The sequence below is a fragment of the Macrobrachium rosenbergii genome, chromosome 56, assembly GCF_040412425.1.
Source record: "Macrobrachium rosenbergii isolate ZJJX-2024 chromosome 56, ASM4041242v1, whole genome shotgun sequence".
NCBI classification, from domain to species: Eukaryota; Metazoa; Arthropoda; class Malacostraca; order Decapoda; family Palaemonidae; genus Macrobrachium; species Macrobrachium rosenbergii.
The window spans coordinates 2,094,731-2,110,000 of NC_089796.1; the positions used below are offsets into that span (position 1 = coordinate 2,094,731).

At 31.5% G+C, this 15,270-nt stretch overlaps 1 protein-coding gene across 2 annotated transcripts in view; it reads left to right on the forward strand.

Moving 5' to 3' along the window:
- LOC136836521 (paired box protein Pax-1-like) overlaps window positions 1-15,270 on the forward strand; it is a 211,587-nt gene that overhangs the window by 54,576 nt on the left and 141,741 nt on the right. The window contains exon 2 of one of the 2 annotated variants that reach the window (XM_067100901.1): window positions 1,662-1,711. Coding sequence is in view for 1 of the 2 variants with exons in the window: in XM_067100900.1 (XP_066957001.1) it covers window positions 6,920-6,998 (79 nt within the window). In the remaining variant the exon portion in view is untranslated. Of the gene's footprint in view, window positions 1-1,661; window positions 1,712-5,844; window positions 6,999-15,270 lie in introns of those variants that run through there. The other variant, XM_067100900.1, reaches the window with a different exon arrangement.

Genomic DNA, 15,270 nt, shown 5'->3' on the forward strand with positions numbered 1-15,270 from the left:
TTATTATTATTATTATTATTATTATTATTATTATTATTATTATTATTATTCAGGAAAAACAGAATCAAAATATTTCCCGAATTTGTTACTGAAACTCGGCAATTTTAGCTGGCATTTTCAAAAGGTTAACAAGAAAAATTACTCTATTAATACCTAATAATATTATTTTGTATTGCTTGAAAATATTCATATTTGCCAAGCCAAGCACTGGGTCACCTAGGAGAGCGAAAAGAGGGAGTTGGAGTGGCTGGACAGCATGATAAAGAGATGCAGAAAATAAAGGAGATAAAGCATAAGGATCCAAAGGTAGAACTGGGAGAGAGACCACAGTTTTACCAAGAAGTATAAGTTAGAGAGGTTGGACAGCAAGATTGAAGAAAGGAAGAGGGAATGGAGGAACTGTAAAAAGACTTGAAGGTACATATATGACAGAAGTGAGAGGTGTTAAATAGGAATGCCTCTTTCCTGTTATCCAAGAAAGTTTTATATTAAATGTATGTCCCACAAAAATGGAATAAAAAAAAAACATTATTCGGCTCGTGGTTAGAGCTAAAGTTATTTCAGCCAAAATATAAGTAAAATCATGTACAGTAATTCCGCTGAAAAATCTTAAGCCGTTATATATTCCCCTTGTGCCTAATAGATCTATATGGACTTATAAACTCATATAAATGCTATTTCGTATAATGGGTTATTTATATAAAATTATTTTGAAACACCGTACTTTCCTCTTATATCAAAATGAGACCAAGTTTTTTAAGGTTATTTTTGAGATTTTCTGTACAAGATCGCAAACTCCCCTCGTATATGAAATATGTCACAAAGATTCTTAGAGATTCTTATCGCAAATTTGTCTTGTAATTGTTCATATTACACAGATAAAAAAAAAAATTACTGCATACTTTCCTCTTACATCAAAATGAGACCAAGTTTTTTAGTGTTATTTTTTGAGATTTTCTGTACAAGATCTCAAACTCTCCTAGTATATATGAAATATGACGCAAAGGTTCTTAGAGATTCTTATCGCAAATTTCTCTTGTGAATTATGCATATTACACACAGAAAAAATTACAGCAAACTCTATATCAAAATGAGACCAAGTTTTTTAAGGTTATTTTCTGAGATTTTCTCTAAAAGATCGCAAACTACCCTCGTATAAGAAATAGGGCACAAAGTTTCTTAGAGATTCTTATCGCAAATTTCTCTTGTGAATTATGCATATTACACAGAAAAAATGACAGCATATTTTCCTCTTTTATCAAAATGAGACCAAATTTTTAAAGGTATATTTTTGCGATTTTTGTACAAGATATAAACTCCCTCGTATATATGGCGCAAAGGTTCTTTTTTTTTTTTTTGTTTTACACTGTCCACAAAAATTTCATGGGGGTGTGTGTCCATATTATACACACACACACACGCATTCATTTCTTTAATCGATTTTTTAATCGATTTTTAATTTTTCCCCATTTTTATATTTCTGAATTATGTTATTATTATCTAAATCTTCAATATTATTATTTTATCATTATTTTTCATGGGGGGCCCGCCCCCTGGATCCGCTAGTAATGAATTATTCATATTACACAGCAAATAAAGTACGGGTTATTGTCTCCAAACCTTTTCACATTTATTAAAATGCTTTCCTTTGTTTTTTTCAGCGTCGGGAACCGAAACTAAGAAACCAATAAGAAGAACTGAGCTAGCAAAGGTGAGTCATGAAATTTATTGTAAGAATTATTAATGGGTACTTGATTAACCTATTTTAACCTTAAATCAAAATAAAGAAACCCACTGAGGTTAGAGGTCTGCAATTTGGTGTATTTGATGATTGGAGGGTGGATGATCAACATACCAATTTGCAGCCCTCTAGCCTCAGAAGTTTTTATTTATTCATTATCTTGAGCATCATAGTAAGGTAATTTAACATATTACTCCATTCGGATAGCATTCGCTAATCTATAGGGAATATTTATAAATAATATCTTAACCTAAAGTTATTGAAAATACAGGTTGGTCAATGGGAGCGTTGATACAGTTGCCAGTTTGTCGCTTATTTTCAAACTGAAAAGTATATTTCTGAAGTTTCTTTTAATGCACTCAGATTATTATTATTAATTTTTTTCATTTTTTTTATTTTTGCTTTTATCTTTTATTATTATTTTGTATCATTCTTTTTTTTATATTTTTACTAGTTTGTCATAGCAGTTAATCCTTTATTGTACATTTTACGTTTTTTTTGCGGGTTTTACATTCCTGTTTAATTACAGATTTTTTTTTTTTTGTTCTTGTGAATTTGGAAGAGTTATTGTTTATATTTTGTATTACGGGTTTCTATATTTATTTTTCCGTTTTATCATAAATTTGCTAAACATTTATGCATTATTAATTTTTATGTATACTGGTGGAACCTAGCTCTCGCATAAATAGGAATTTCTTTGATAAAAAATCGTATTATTTTCTTTGTACATATATCATTCTGAATCTCCACAATCATTAGTGTATACATTCTGATAAACTTTGGTAGTGATTTTTAGTTTTCTGTTAAAGAAAACTATTTTGCCTGCTTTGTCTGTCCGTCCGCACTTTATTCTGTCAGCACTTTTTCTCTCCGCCCTCAGATCTTAAAAACTACCGAGGCTAGACGGCTGCAGATTGATATGGTGATCATCCACCTACCAATCATCAAACATACCAAATTGCAGCCCTCTAGCCTTAGTAGTTTTTATTTTATTTAAGGTTAAAGTTAGCCATAATCGTGCTTCTGACAACTATGTTGGACAGGCCACCACCGGGCTTTGGTTAAAGTTTCAGGGGCCGCGCCTCATGCAGCTTTACACCGAGACCACTGGAAGATAGACCTATTTTCGGTGTCCTTGATTATACGATGTAGCGGATGTACAGAAAACTCGATTGCGCCGAAGAAACTTCAGTGCATTTTTTCCTTGTTTTTCATTAAATTACACCTCTGAGTATACTTATTTCAATTTATTTTCTTGTGAATAGTTTCAGTACTCCTCGGATTGTCATAATATGACCTTGAATTTCAAAAATGAGAAGAATAATTGCACAAGTCAAGTTTTCTGTACATCGTATAATCAAGGCCACCGAAAATAGATCTATCTTTCGGTGGTCTCGGTACAATGCTGTATTATGCCGCGGCCCATGAATCTTGAACCATGGTCCGGTGGTGTCTTATCCTATATTGTTGCCAGAAGCACGGTCATGGCTAAATTTAACCTTAAATAAAGATAAAAAATACCGAGGTTAGAGGGCTGCAATTCGGTATGCTTGATGATTGGAAGGTGGATGATCAACATACCAATTTCCTGCCCTCTAGCCTCAGCGGTTTTTAAGATCTGAGGACGGATAGAAAAATTGTGGGCAGTAAAAGTGCGGACGGACGGACACAGCCGGCACAATAGTTTTCTTCTACAGAAAAGTAAAACTGGAAAGTGGTGATCGATTTATTCTTTGTCAGTAATTAATCCACACGTTTACATCCTGTTAAAAATCGGTATGAGTTTTTATCATTTTTTTTTTATTATTCATCATTAACCGAGTATAGCGTTACTAAATGATTTTATATTATTATATATATGTGTATGTATATATATATATATATATATATATATATATATATATATATATATATATATATATATATATATATATACATATACATATACATATATATATATGCTATTAAAAGCAATTGCTATATATATATATATATATATATATATATATATATATATATATATATATATATATATATATATATATATATATATATATATATATATATATATATATATCTATATATATATATATATATACATATATATATATATATATATATATATATATATATATATATATATATATATATATATATATATATATATATATATATATATATATATATATATATATATATATATATATATATATATATATATATATATATATATATATATATATTTCACTTAAAATAGAACGATATTTGTTATATAATTTGTTATTATCATCATTTTGTTTCCTATTTATATTCGGTAGAAGAAATAACATTTCAATCCAAAAATGGGGAAAAAAATCGCTGAATCAGCAATTCCAAAAAAAAATTAACCTAATCACGCAATTTCATTCATTTCCTTCAATTACAAACCCCACATGTCCTCTATATATTTATGAATTTCAGAGAATTCAGAACCCCATATTTATTCTCTCGCAGCGAAATTTCCTCGTTTATTAAACCCAAAGAAACATATAGAAGCCATAGAGAGAGAGAGAGAGAGAGAGAGAGAGAGAGAGAGGTTTCTCAATTTCAGTAAAATTCGGGAGACCATATTTATTCCCTCGCAAAGAAATTCCCAAGGTTTATTAAACGCCAAATACTCATAGAAGCCTTAGAGAGAGAGAGAGAGAGAGTTTTGAGAGAGAGAAAGAGAGAGAGAGAGAGAGATTTAGAGAGAGAGAGAGAGAGAGTTTTGCAATATCAGTAACATTCAGGAGACATATTTAGTCACTTGAAAAGAAATTCTCTCGTTTCATAAACGCCAAAAACTCTAGCACAGAAGCCGTAGAGAGAGAGAGAGAGAGAGAGAGAGAGAGAGAGAGAGAGAGAGAGAGAGAGAGAGAGAGAGAGGATGGATGTATGGTACTCTTAGAACTGCAAATGAAATCATTTACTTTGGCAAAATGTCCTGAACTCGGATTGCATATTTTAGCAGAGTTGATATGAAAATCAGGAGAGAGAGAGAGAGAGAGAGAGAGAGAGAGAGAGAGAGAGAGAGAGAGAGGTCTTTTTGTTCTCTCAATTCCTGGCTTCTTCTTATGGGCCACTCGAGGCATGGGAATATGTTTTATTAATTCATAACTCCCGACTGAGCGGAGCGGGGCTAAATTCAATTTTGATAACCCGCCGGAATACTCAGGCGGGAGTTGCACTTTATTTTTTTATTATTTTCTTAATTTGTTATTTTCATAAATCGATTTTTACCAATTTATTTGGTGGGGGTTTATGAAAAATTATTTGTTTATTTTTCTGGCGATAACAATTTGGGGGGCATTCATTGATTTTTTTTTTTTTCATACAGCGAATTTTACTAATTTATTTGAGAGTTTTTATGAAAATATTCTATTTATTTGATTTGCAGGAGAATAAATTTATGGTGGTGGGGCTTGTTTCATTTATTTTTAATCTATTTTAACTTTACGTTCTCATTATGAGATTTTGACCAATTTATTTAAGGGGTTTAATGAAAAAGGATACATTTATTGAATTTTTCGGCGCATACATTTTTTTTTTTTTTACTTTAAATTTTCATAAAGCGATTTTCACCAATTTATTTCGCGGATTTTATGAAAAGGTATCTATTTATTTAATTTCTAGGTCAATAAATTTTGGGGGTTTGTTTCATTTGTTTTTATTTTTTACTTCAAATTTTTACGAAGCGATTTTTACCAATTATTTGGGTGATTTTATAAAAAAGCATTTATTTATTTAATTTCCCGGCCAATATATTTTTGGGGGATTGTTTCATTTAATTTTTTTCTTTACACTAAATTTTCGTAAAGCGATTTTTACCAATTTATTTCCCGGATTCTGTAGAAGGATACATATTTATTTTATTTTCCTGCAACTAGATTTTTGGGGGGACCCTTGTTTCATTTTTGGACATAGTAAGGAAAGCGATGCGACACTCCCGCTGCGACAAAAATGGACATCACACTCGCCCTCGGCGACACATGAAAACTCGCATATTGTTATGACTGCGCCCGGGGCGCCGTTCCACCTATACGCGCTTTCGCCACGGTCCACACGAGCGAATGGACCAAACACCGTGCAGAGGGGGCGGAGTCTAAAAAACCCTCCGACCAATCAGAGCCCAGAACCCTCCCTTCCCGGCTTGCCATTGGCCGGTCGGGCATTTCGAGTTAATTTTAACTGGGAATTCCGAGTCGCGATTGGGGAGTTGCCGCGAGGGGGGCGTGGTCAAGCCCTCATAACTGTCATGGGGCCCCGCCCCTTCGGCTACGCAGTCTGACAAGCGTATCTGAAGAGGCACTGATGCATACTCGGGCCTAGGTGCCGCTACACTCCGTGCCACCGCAGTTGAGTGCCTCCGGCTCCATAGACCACGGTGCTTCATGGCCGTTATCGCTACATCGGCCCTGTGAAGGAGAGAGAGAGAGAGAGAGGAAAGCCTCCCTTGTCACCCACTTTTCAAAAGGCCTGGCACCCCACCCCCGCCCCTGAATATCACTCCCCCTCCAGATATCAATCAGAGCCTTATAGATATTGGTCAAGCCTTCGATAAAGGGCGCCCTTTCCGCCTCATTTTGTGCCTCGATGTCTCCGTGAGATTCGCATCGGATTAGAGAAAGAGAGAGAGAGGGCGGGAGAGAAAGAGAGAGAGAGAGAGAAAGAGAGGAGAGCGAGAGAGGGGTTCCCGTCACCGGGAAAGTGGATTTTCCCCGCGCCCGTTAGTGCCGCACGCCCGTCTGCGAGACGGCAGACGGATAATAGTGGTGACGTGTAAATCGGACAGTTTCAAATCCTGAAAAATCCTGTGAAAAATCCTAAAGAAAACTTTCGTGAAAAATGAAACTTTTCGCCGATAAATTCTTACAAGTGTTACTTTCATAATTTCCTCTAAAAAGATATTTAATAAAACGGTAAAATATATATAAAAGTGATGATTGATAACTGAAAAAAAAAAGATTAAGATTAAAATAAAAAAGCTAAATTCAATTAAAATTGTGACAAAAATTACTAATTTACCAAAACTCCCGACCGTAGAAACTTTAAAAACCCAAATTTTGATTTATTGTGGCCGACGCTTAGACGGGTGACCAATTCTGGCGGCCGAAAATAATTTGAGAAAGAGGACGCACAACCGAATTGCCAAAACCGATGGGGCCAATCAAAAGCGAGAAAACCGTGGACATGTTACCGAGTTTGCCGTATCCGGATCCGGCTCTGGCGGCCATGGGTAAGTAAATAATCTACCAGTGATTATCTACCAGTGGTTATCTACCAGAGATTATCTACCTTGATAGGCTGCGTTCAAGCACAAATACTTATTTATGTTTATGTCCGTTGGTAGAATTTTTGGTAATAAAGGCGCTGATGGAATTTTAAGTGCCGTGTTTATGATCGTTTGTAATCTTATTCATAAAGCATACATACCTGTGTATATAAATATATACATATGTATGCATATGTATGTATGTATGTATTATATATATGTATGTATATATATATATGTATGTATATATATATATATATATATATATATATATATATATATATATATATATATATATATATATATATATATATATATATATATATATATATATATATATATATATACTGTTAATAAATATATTTTTGTTTCCGTTATTAAAAGAGGCAAAAGTGTTATCAATCCAAAACTTGCAAACCTGGAAGCAATTCCAAAGATAATTTTTGAGAAAAGCCGACGGGGCGGGCAATTTATTGATGGAAAAAATGGAGCAATTAAAATCAACATTGAACAATTATCGGATTGAGTAATTAGCATCATATAGAGATAAAAGAATGTCCATTATTCCTTCAATAACAAATTTATTTTAAAAGATAATGATAATTCTTTATAATTCTATATTTATAAAATCCATTATATGCCAAAACTTTTCGCTAAAAAAATCATTCATTATGGGAATAAATAAGATAAATATAGGCAGACATAGCATCCAATATTTTATTGAAAATGATAAGAATATCAAATATAGGTACAAATAAAATCCGATTTTTTATATAAATAAAAATAAATACAGATAGACACGCATTAAGAAAACTTAACGCTAAAGGAAATAATGTATTTCAACATATACAATTTTTAGATTAAGCGTCTATATGCCAGCAAGGGTTCTTGATCCTTGAGCGGCTCATAGACAAGATTATTATTATTATTATTATTATTATTATTATTATTATTATTATTATTATTATTATTATTATTGAAGTAGTGACTATAATATAATAACGTTTTTCTTACGTAAAGCGTCTATATGCCAGCACGGTCTCTTGATCCTTGAGCTGCCCATAGGCAAGGTTATTATTATTATTATTATTATTATTATTATTATTATTATTATTATTATTATTATTATTATTATTATTATTATTAAGTACTAACTGCAATATGATAAAATTGTCGATAAGAGAATTCACAGGTAAATAAATTCATGAGAATTATTATTATTATTATTATTATTATTATTATTATTATTATTATTATTATTATTATTATTATTATTAAGTACTGACTACAAAATAATAAAATTATCTATAAGAGAATCAACAGGTAAATAGATTTATGAGAATTATTATTATTATTATTATTATTATTATTATTATTATTATTATTATTATTATTATTATTATTATTATGCAAACTCTAAATTATCCCTCTTCGATCTTCATTTGTCGTAGCATGAAATTATTGTAAAGAAAAACCCATTTAATTTATGATCAAAACATTTTAACAAACAATAGAATCCAATATATTTTAAACGGTTTTTTCCTCTCTTTATTTATGTAAATAACCAGTAACAGAAAAATAGAAATATAGGCAAACAGATTGTGCATCTTGGGTGCAAATGCAAACAGAACGGAAACCCCGCTCCTTGAAGGATTTACTTACATTTTTATCTGTCTATTTGATAATTTGTTAATTTATCTTTTCTATAATAATTGAATTTTCTGTATCTCCTATTAGCCTACATCCTATTACTTCTTTCAGATGAATACCATATTCTTTGGATGCTTGAATTACAAGTCAATGGCTCCTGTGGTGGGCTTGTTCCATATGAAGAGAGTTCATCCTCTGAATAACAATATTCTGTGGAAGGTTGGGTTTCAAGTCAGTGGCTCCTGTGGTGGACTATGAAGAGAGTTCTAATAATAATAATAATAATAACAATAATAATAATAATAATAATAATAATAATAAATGGGTTCATGTTCTGTTTAGTAATAAACAGGGTTCATGTAATAATAATAATAATAATAATAATAATAATAATAATAATAATAATAATAATAATAATAATCAGATAAATACTATATTCTGTGGAAGCTTGAATTTCAAGTCAGTGGCCCCTGCGGTGGGCTTGTTCTATATGAACAGGGTTCATGTTCTGTTTAATAATAATAATAATAATAATAATAATAATAATAATAATAATAATAATAATAATAATAATAATAATAATAATAATAAAATCGGAACCTGAAAGAGAATATAAGCGATGTGAAAGCAGAACGTGCTTTGAACGGTGGCATCGCTTTGACTTCCAAAGTAAATAGACTTTTATGACAGTGATAATTCACGTAAACCATCAGAATAAGGTATTTTATGATTTTTGTGGACCTGAGTTAGGTTAGGTAAAGTATTCTGGAAGTTATATTTGGTTTCTATTCCATCGAAAATGATAAAAATTAATTTTGTTATTTTTATGATATGGGAATCAGTTCTGCTTTTATTTGATTTGTCAAGTGCAAAGCAAATCGGCTTTTTTGACATTCAAAATTTCAAGTAAAGCATTGCAATAAAGCATTTTGGGATATACGTTGACCTGAGTTAGGTTGGTTAATTTTAATAAATTTGCATTTTTCAGGAAAAAAATCGTAAAAATATTTTTTGCATACCGTCATAAGTTAGGTTAATGTAAAGTTTTTTGTTATTTTATTATTAAATTTTATTATTATTTTTTATTAAAAAAATTATTATAAAAAATATTTTTTATGGAACAAGCCCATCCGTCATTCAAGCTTCCATTCTAGTGTTTATTTTATTAATTATTATTATTATTATTATTATTATTATTATTATTATTATTATTATTATTATTATTATTATTATTATTATTATTATTATTATTATTATATTGTTTATTATTATTATTATTATTATTATTATTATTAATTATTATTATTATTATTCATTATGGAACAACCCTATTCATATAGATCCAGCCCACAGCTTGAAATTCAAGCTTCCAACGAATATAGTATTATTATTATTATTATTATTATTATTATTATTATTATTATTATTATTATTATTATTATTATTATTCAGAAGATGAACCATATTCAATATGGAACAAGCCCAAAGGGACAACTGACATGAAATTCAAGCTCCCGAAAAAATATGATGCTCTTTTGAAATTCTGTAATGGAAGATAAGAGGAAATGCAGAAAGCAGCGTTTGTTGCAGTGTTATAATGACAGGGTAATTTTGCTTTCCCCAACGCTGTATAGATGTAAATTGTCGGTGTTAAATTCCAATTAACATTTAGCATTCTGCGAATGTTCATTTTCACCTTTTGGAAATTTACCTTTCATGTCCTGTCATTTATTTTGATAAATTATTAAGTTATTTTTACCGTATATATTACACCTTTTGTGAGGCGCCGAAGCTCCTCTGCCTTGGAGAACGAGACACTTGTGGTAGGGGAGGGGGCGCGTTGATTTATTTTTGGGATTAAACCTTACTTTTAGTTTTCTGTAAAAGAAAACTGTTGTACCGGCTTTGTCTGTCCGTCCGCACTTTTTCTGTCCGCACTTTTTCTGTCCGCCCTCATATCTTAAAAACTACTGAGGCTAGAGGGCTGCAAATGGGTATGTTGATCATCCACCCACCACTCACCAAACATACCAAATTGCAGCCCTCTAGCCTCAGTAGATTTTCTTTTATTCAAGATTAAATTTAGCCATAATCGTCCTTCTGGCAATAATATAGGATAGGCCATCACCAGGCCGTGGTTAAAGTTTCATAGGCCCCGGCTCTTACAGCATTATACCGAGACAACCGAAAGATAGATTATACGCTGTAGCAGCTGTACAGAAAAGTCGATTGCGCCGAAGAAACTTCGGCGCATTTTTTACCTGTTAACTCTCTTCCTATCTTTCGTCAAGCCCTGGGCTACATAAGGCGTTGGGTCGCCTATCCGTCAGATTTTAAATTAAAGAGAAAAATATTAATCTGGCTAATGTAATTTTGAGGGTCTGAAATAAAGTATATTGTTGTGATTATAATCATTTCGCTTGATTGAGAGCAGGCAAATCAGTTAATTAAATCGCACAAATTAAATACAATTAAATTGAATGAATTTATTGAAATAAAATTAGATGTGCAAAAATTTTTGTGCTCTTAATTCACCGATACCTTAAAGCTCAATTTGCAATTCGGGCCGAGAACCGTGAATGACAGAGTTCTACACAAGCATTTGGTATTGATCGAATATTATATATATATATATATATATATATATATATATATATATATATATATATATATATATATATATATATATATATATATATATATATATATATATATATATATATATATATCAAATTTAAAACAATAATCAAATTTAAAACAATTTAAAAAACAAATGAAATTTCATATTACAAAAGGCTCCTCCGGAATTTAAGTCTCATAATACACACACACACAATATATTAAATCTATGTATATGTATATATTCATTCATCGCTAATGACTATTAATAACTGTTACTGGAACCCATGTGTAAAAGTTGTAAACATTTTTGCAATCAAAAATTTCATAAATTCTTACATTGCCAAAGTCAGTAATTTTCAAGTTTTTGCTGATAATTTATTTTTTTCATAATTATCACCATGAGCGATATTATTATTGTTTTCATTATTATTATACTGTGTCCTCTTATTGTTACTAATTATCTTTCGTTACTGCTACCGTTATTATCAGCAATATTGTTATTGCTGTTGTTACCATTAAGCCGTTGACAGCAACGCAGCAATAGTTTGAGTTACAAGAACCTCTCGATATTATTATTCTAGTTTAAAATTAAAAGCATAAAAAATGTTTCTGAGGGTATATTACGAACTGAAATAACTGTATTATTATTATTATTATTATTATTATTATTATTATTATTATTATTATTATTATTATTATTAGGCTCTTTGGAGGCTATTGTAATGATAATGGTTTTCATGTTTGCTAATATTTGCGATCGTTTTTGACAACAGTTTTTCCAACATTCTTATGAAATGTGACGCCATAGGAAGACATTTTTATCAACATTCAATGGGCAACTTTCTGCAACCCCTTTCGTTCCTTTTACTGTACCTCCTTTCATATTCTCTTTCTTCCATCTTACTCTCTTTAAACCTCTCCTAACAATCGAGGTTTTCCTCCTGTTACACCTTTCAAACCTTTAACTGTCAATTTCCGTTTCAGCGCTGAATGACCTCATAGGTCCCAGTGCTTGGCCTTTGGCCTAAATTCTATATTCAATTCAGTTCAGTTTGATAGCGTAAATCGTGAACTGATCACTTATTTCTTTTCGTTTTGGTATAATTTTATAATTAGTTTAATTTTATATAATTGGTATTTGAAATCATTTATTTTTCATGCCTCTTTCCCGTCAAGAACACCTAAAGAAAATTATGTTTATTGCAATGTGAAAACTATATTTGATTTTCGATAAATTGAAATTAATATGTATTACCATGTTTTTAATTGCTTTAGTTTGAGCGGTTTTTTTTTAGAGAATTCTTATCGTTTTTTAGTATATTTCATATTTCACTTCATAGTTTTTGTATTTACGGCAGTTGAAAATTTCGAATATTTTATCGTTTTTAATTGTATTTTTTTTATTTTATCGTTTTTTATATTTTACTTCATAGTTTTTGTATTTACGGCAGTTGAAAATTTCGTGGTACAGTGTGTTTTATATTTATATTAGCGCTATTAGGATGACGTTTTCCATAAAGTTTTTCCATAATAATAATAATAATAATAATAATAATAATAATAATAATAATAATAATAATAATAATAATAATAATAATAATAATAACAATAATAATAATAACTTTAAATTTTTTAAATATGACAATATCATGTATACGAGACAGTTTCCCTCCTAAATAATAATGCATACATACATACATACATACATACATACATACACAAAATCACAAGACCAATCCCAGCAGCTCAGCGAATCCTACAAAAAAAAGTGAATAAAAAAAAAAAAAGACCTTTTAGAAGAATTAAGAGAAGAGACCAATCCGTTCTCTCAGCAGACCGCAGCGGTCTCTCTCTCTCTCTCTCTCTCTCTCTCTCTCTCTCTCTCTCTCTCTCTCTCTCTGTGCGTGTGTGTGTGTGAGAGAGAAAGAGAGAGAGAGACTCATCCCTGACATAGGACTCATGTAAGACGATCCCTAAGGAAATGAGAAATGGATAAATATTACCGCCTGTCCTATGTCGCTGTCCGGGTATCCTATACAACAGGACTCCGGCATCTCTGTCACGGCTTACATACCCTTCCGCCCTATGGTTGGATTCTGTCTGGGGTTGCCGTGTGCCCGTCTTGTCTTGTCTGTCTGTCTGTCTGTCTGAACAGGCGGCGTTTCTGTTAGGTCGTTAATTGAGACCAAATGTATAGTTGGAGCTGGGCAATATATGCTTCCATATGGAAGTTAAGTTGATTTTTAGTTTTCCGTGAAGGAAAACTATTGTGCCGGCTTTGTCTGTCCGTCCGCACTTTATTCTGTCCGCACTTTTTCTTTCCGCCCTCAGATCTTAAAAACTACGGCGGCTAGAGGGCTGCAAATTGTTATGTTGATCATCCACCCTCCAATCATCAAACATACCAAAGTGCAGCCCTCTAGCAGCGGTAGTTTTTATTTTATTTAAGGTTAAAGTTACCCATAATCGTTCTTCAGGCAACGATATAGGCTACGCTACCACCTGGCCGTGGTTAAAGTTTCATGGGCCGCGGCTCATAGAACATTATTCCGAGACCACCGAAAAATTGATCTGTTTTCGGTGGCCTTGATTAAACGATGTAGCGGCTGTACAGAAAACTCGATTGCGTCGAAGAAACTTCCGCGCATTTTTTACTTGTTACAGTATACTTGAAATTCATTTAAATTATGAAATTTTGGTTATACAGCCAAGCTCTTTCAGCCATTCAGCGCTCAAGACATTGAAAAGAGGGAGTTAGAGGCGTTGGACAGCAAAATGGAAGAAATGAAGAAAAAACGTTTGTATAGTAAAAGGTTAAGAAGTGGGGGTGCCTCTAGGGGACGAAGGGACCCTGCAAACAATTATCGTAATGCCTACAGTGTACCACGTGAGTTGCACAAACGGCAATGGCTCCCTACTGGGTTTATTTTTGAAAAATGTAGCGTTTCAGTAATGTAGGACGCTGTTATAAGGTTCCAAAATGATATCTGAAAAACAAATGCCTTTTGTACATACCTCAACTGAGAATAAATAGTTCTGATGCATAATCTCTCTTTTTATTTGGTTTCACTCAAAAATCATTAATTTTTATGGCATAATCTTTTAATTAAAATAATTTCTTAATTTCCGCGCCACTGTATATTATTAAAAGATATAAATGATTCCGATAAGCAAGCTTCATAACTTTTCTAATTGTTTTCACTGTAAAACCAATTTAATGACATAATGGTTTAATTAGGTACAATTTGTTACTAATGAAGGAGTTGCATATCTTGATTAAAAGCAGCTGATACATGGGAGTATTACACGACGTTTTAGAAATGGAATCCGGTGTTCATTAAATGAATTATTTTTATAATTAATTTAATTAGAAAATTTATCTCGCGTTAGTGATGTCTGCATTAAATAAAAAAAAAAGTAGCTGCCGAAAACTATCTCAGCTAGTGATGTCTACTTTAAAATAAAAGTAGCTTCCAAAAATGATCTCAGGCTAGTGATGTCTATTTTAAAAAAAAAAAAGTAGCTCAAAAAATTATCTCACGCCAGTGATGTCTACTTTGAAGAAAAAAAGTAGCTTCCAAAAATGATCTCACGCTAGTGATGTCTACTTTAGAAAAAAAGTAGCTTCCAAAAATTATCTCACGTTAGTGATGTCTACTTTAAAAAAAAAGTAGCCTACAAAAATTGTCTGACGTTAGTGATGTCTACTTTTTAAAAAAAGTAGCTTCCAAAAATTATCTCACGCTAGTGATGTCTATTTTAAAAAGAAAAAGTAGCTTCAAAAATTATCTCTCGCCAGTCATGTCGGCTTTGAAGAAAAAAAAGCAGCTTCCAAAAATGATCTCACGCCAGTGATGTCTACTTTAAATAAAAAAAAAAGGTGGTTCCAAAAATTATCTCACGTTAGTGATGTCTGCTTTGAAAAAAAAATAAAGTAGCTTCCAAAAATTATCTCACGTTAGTG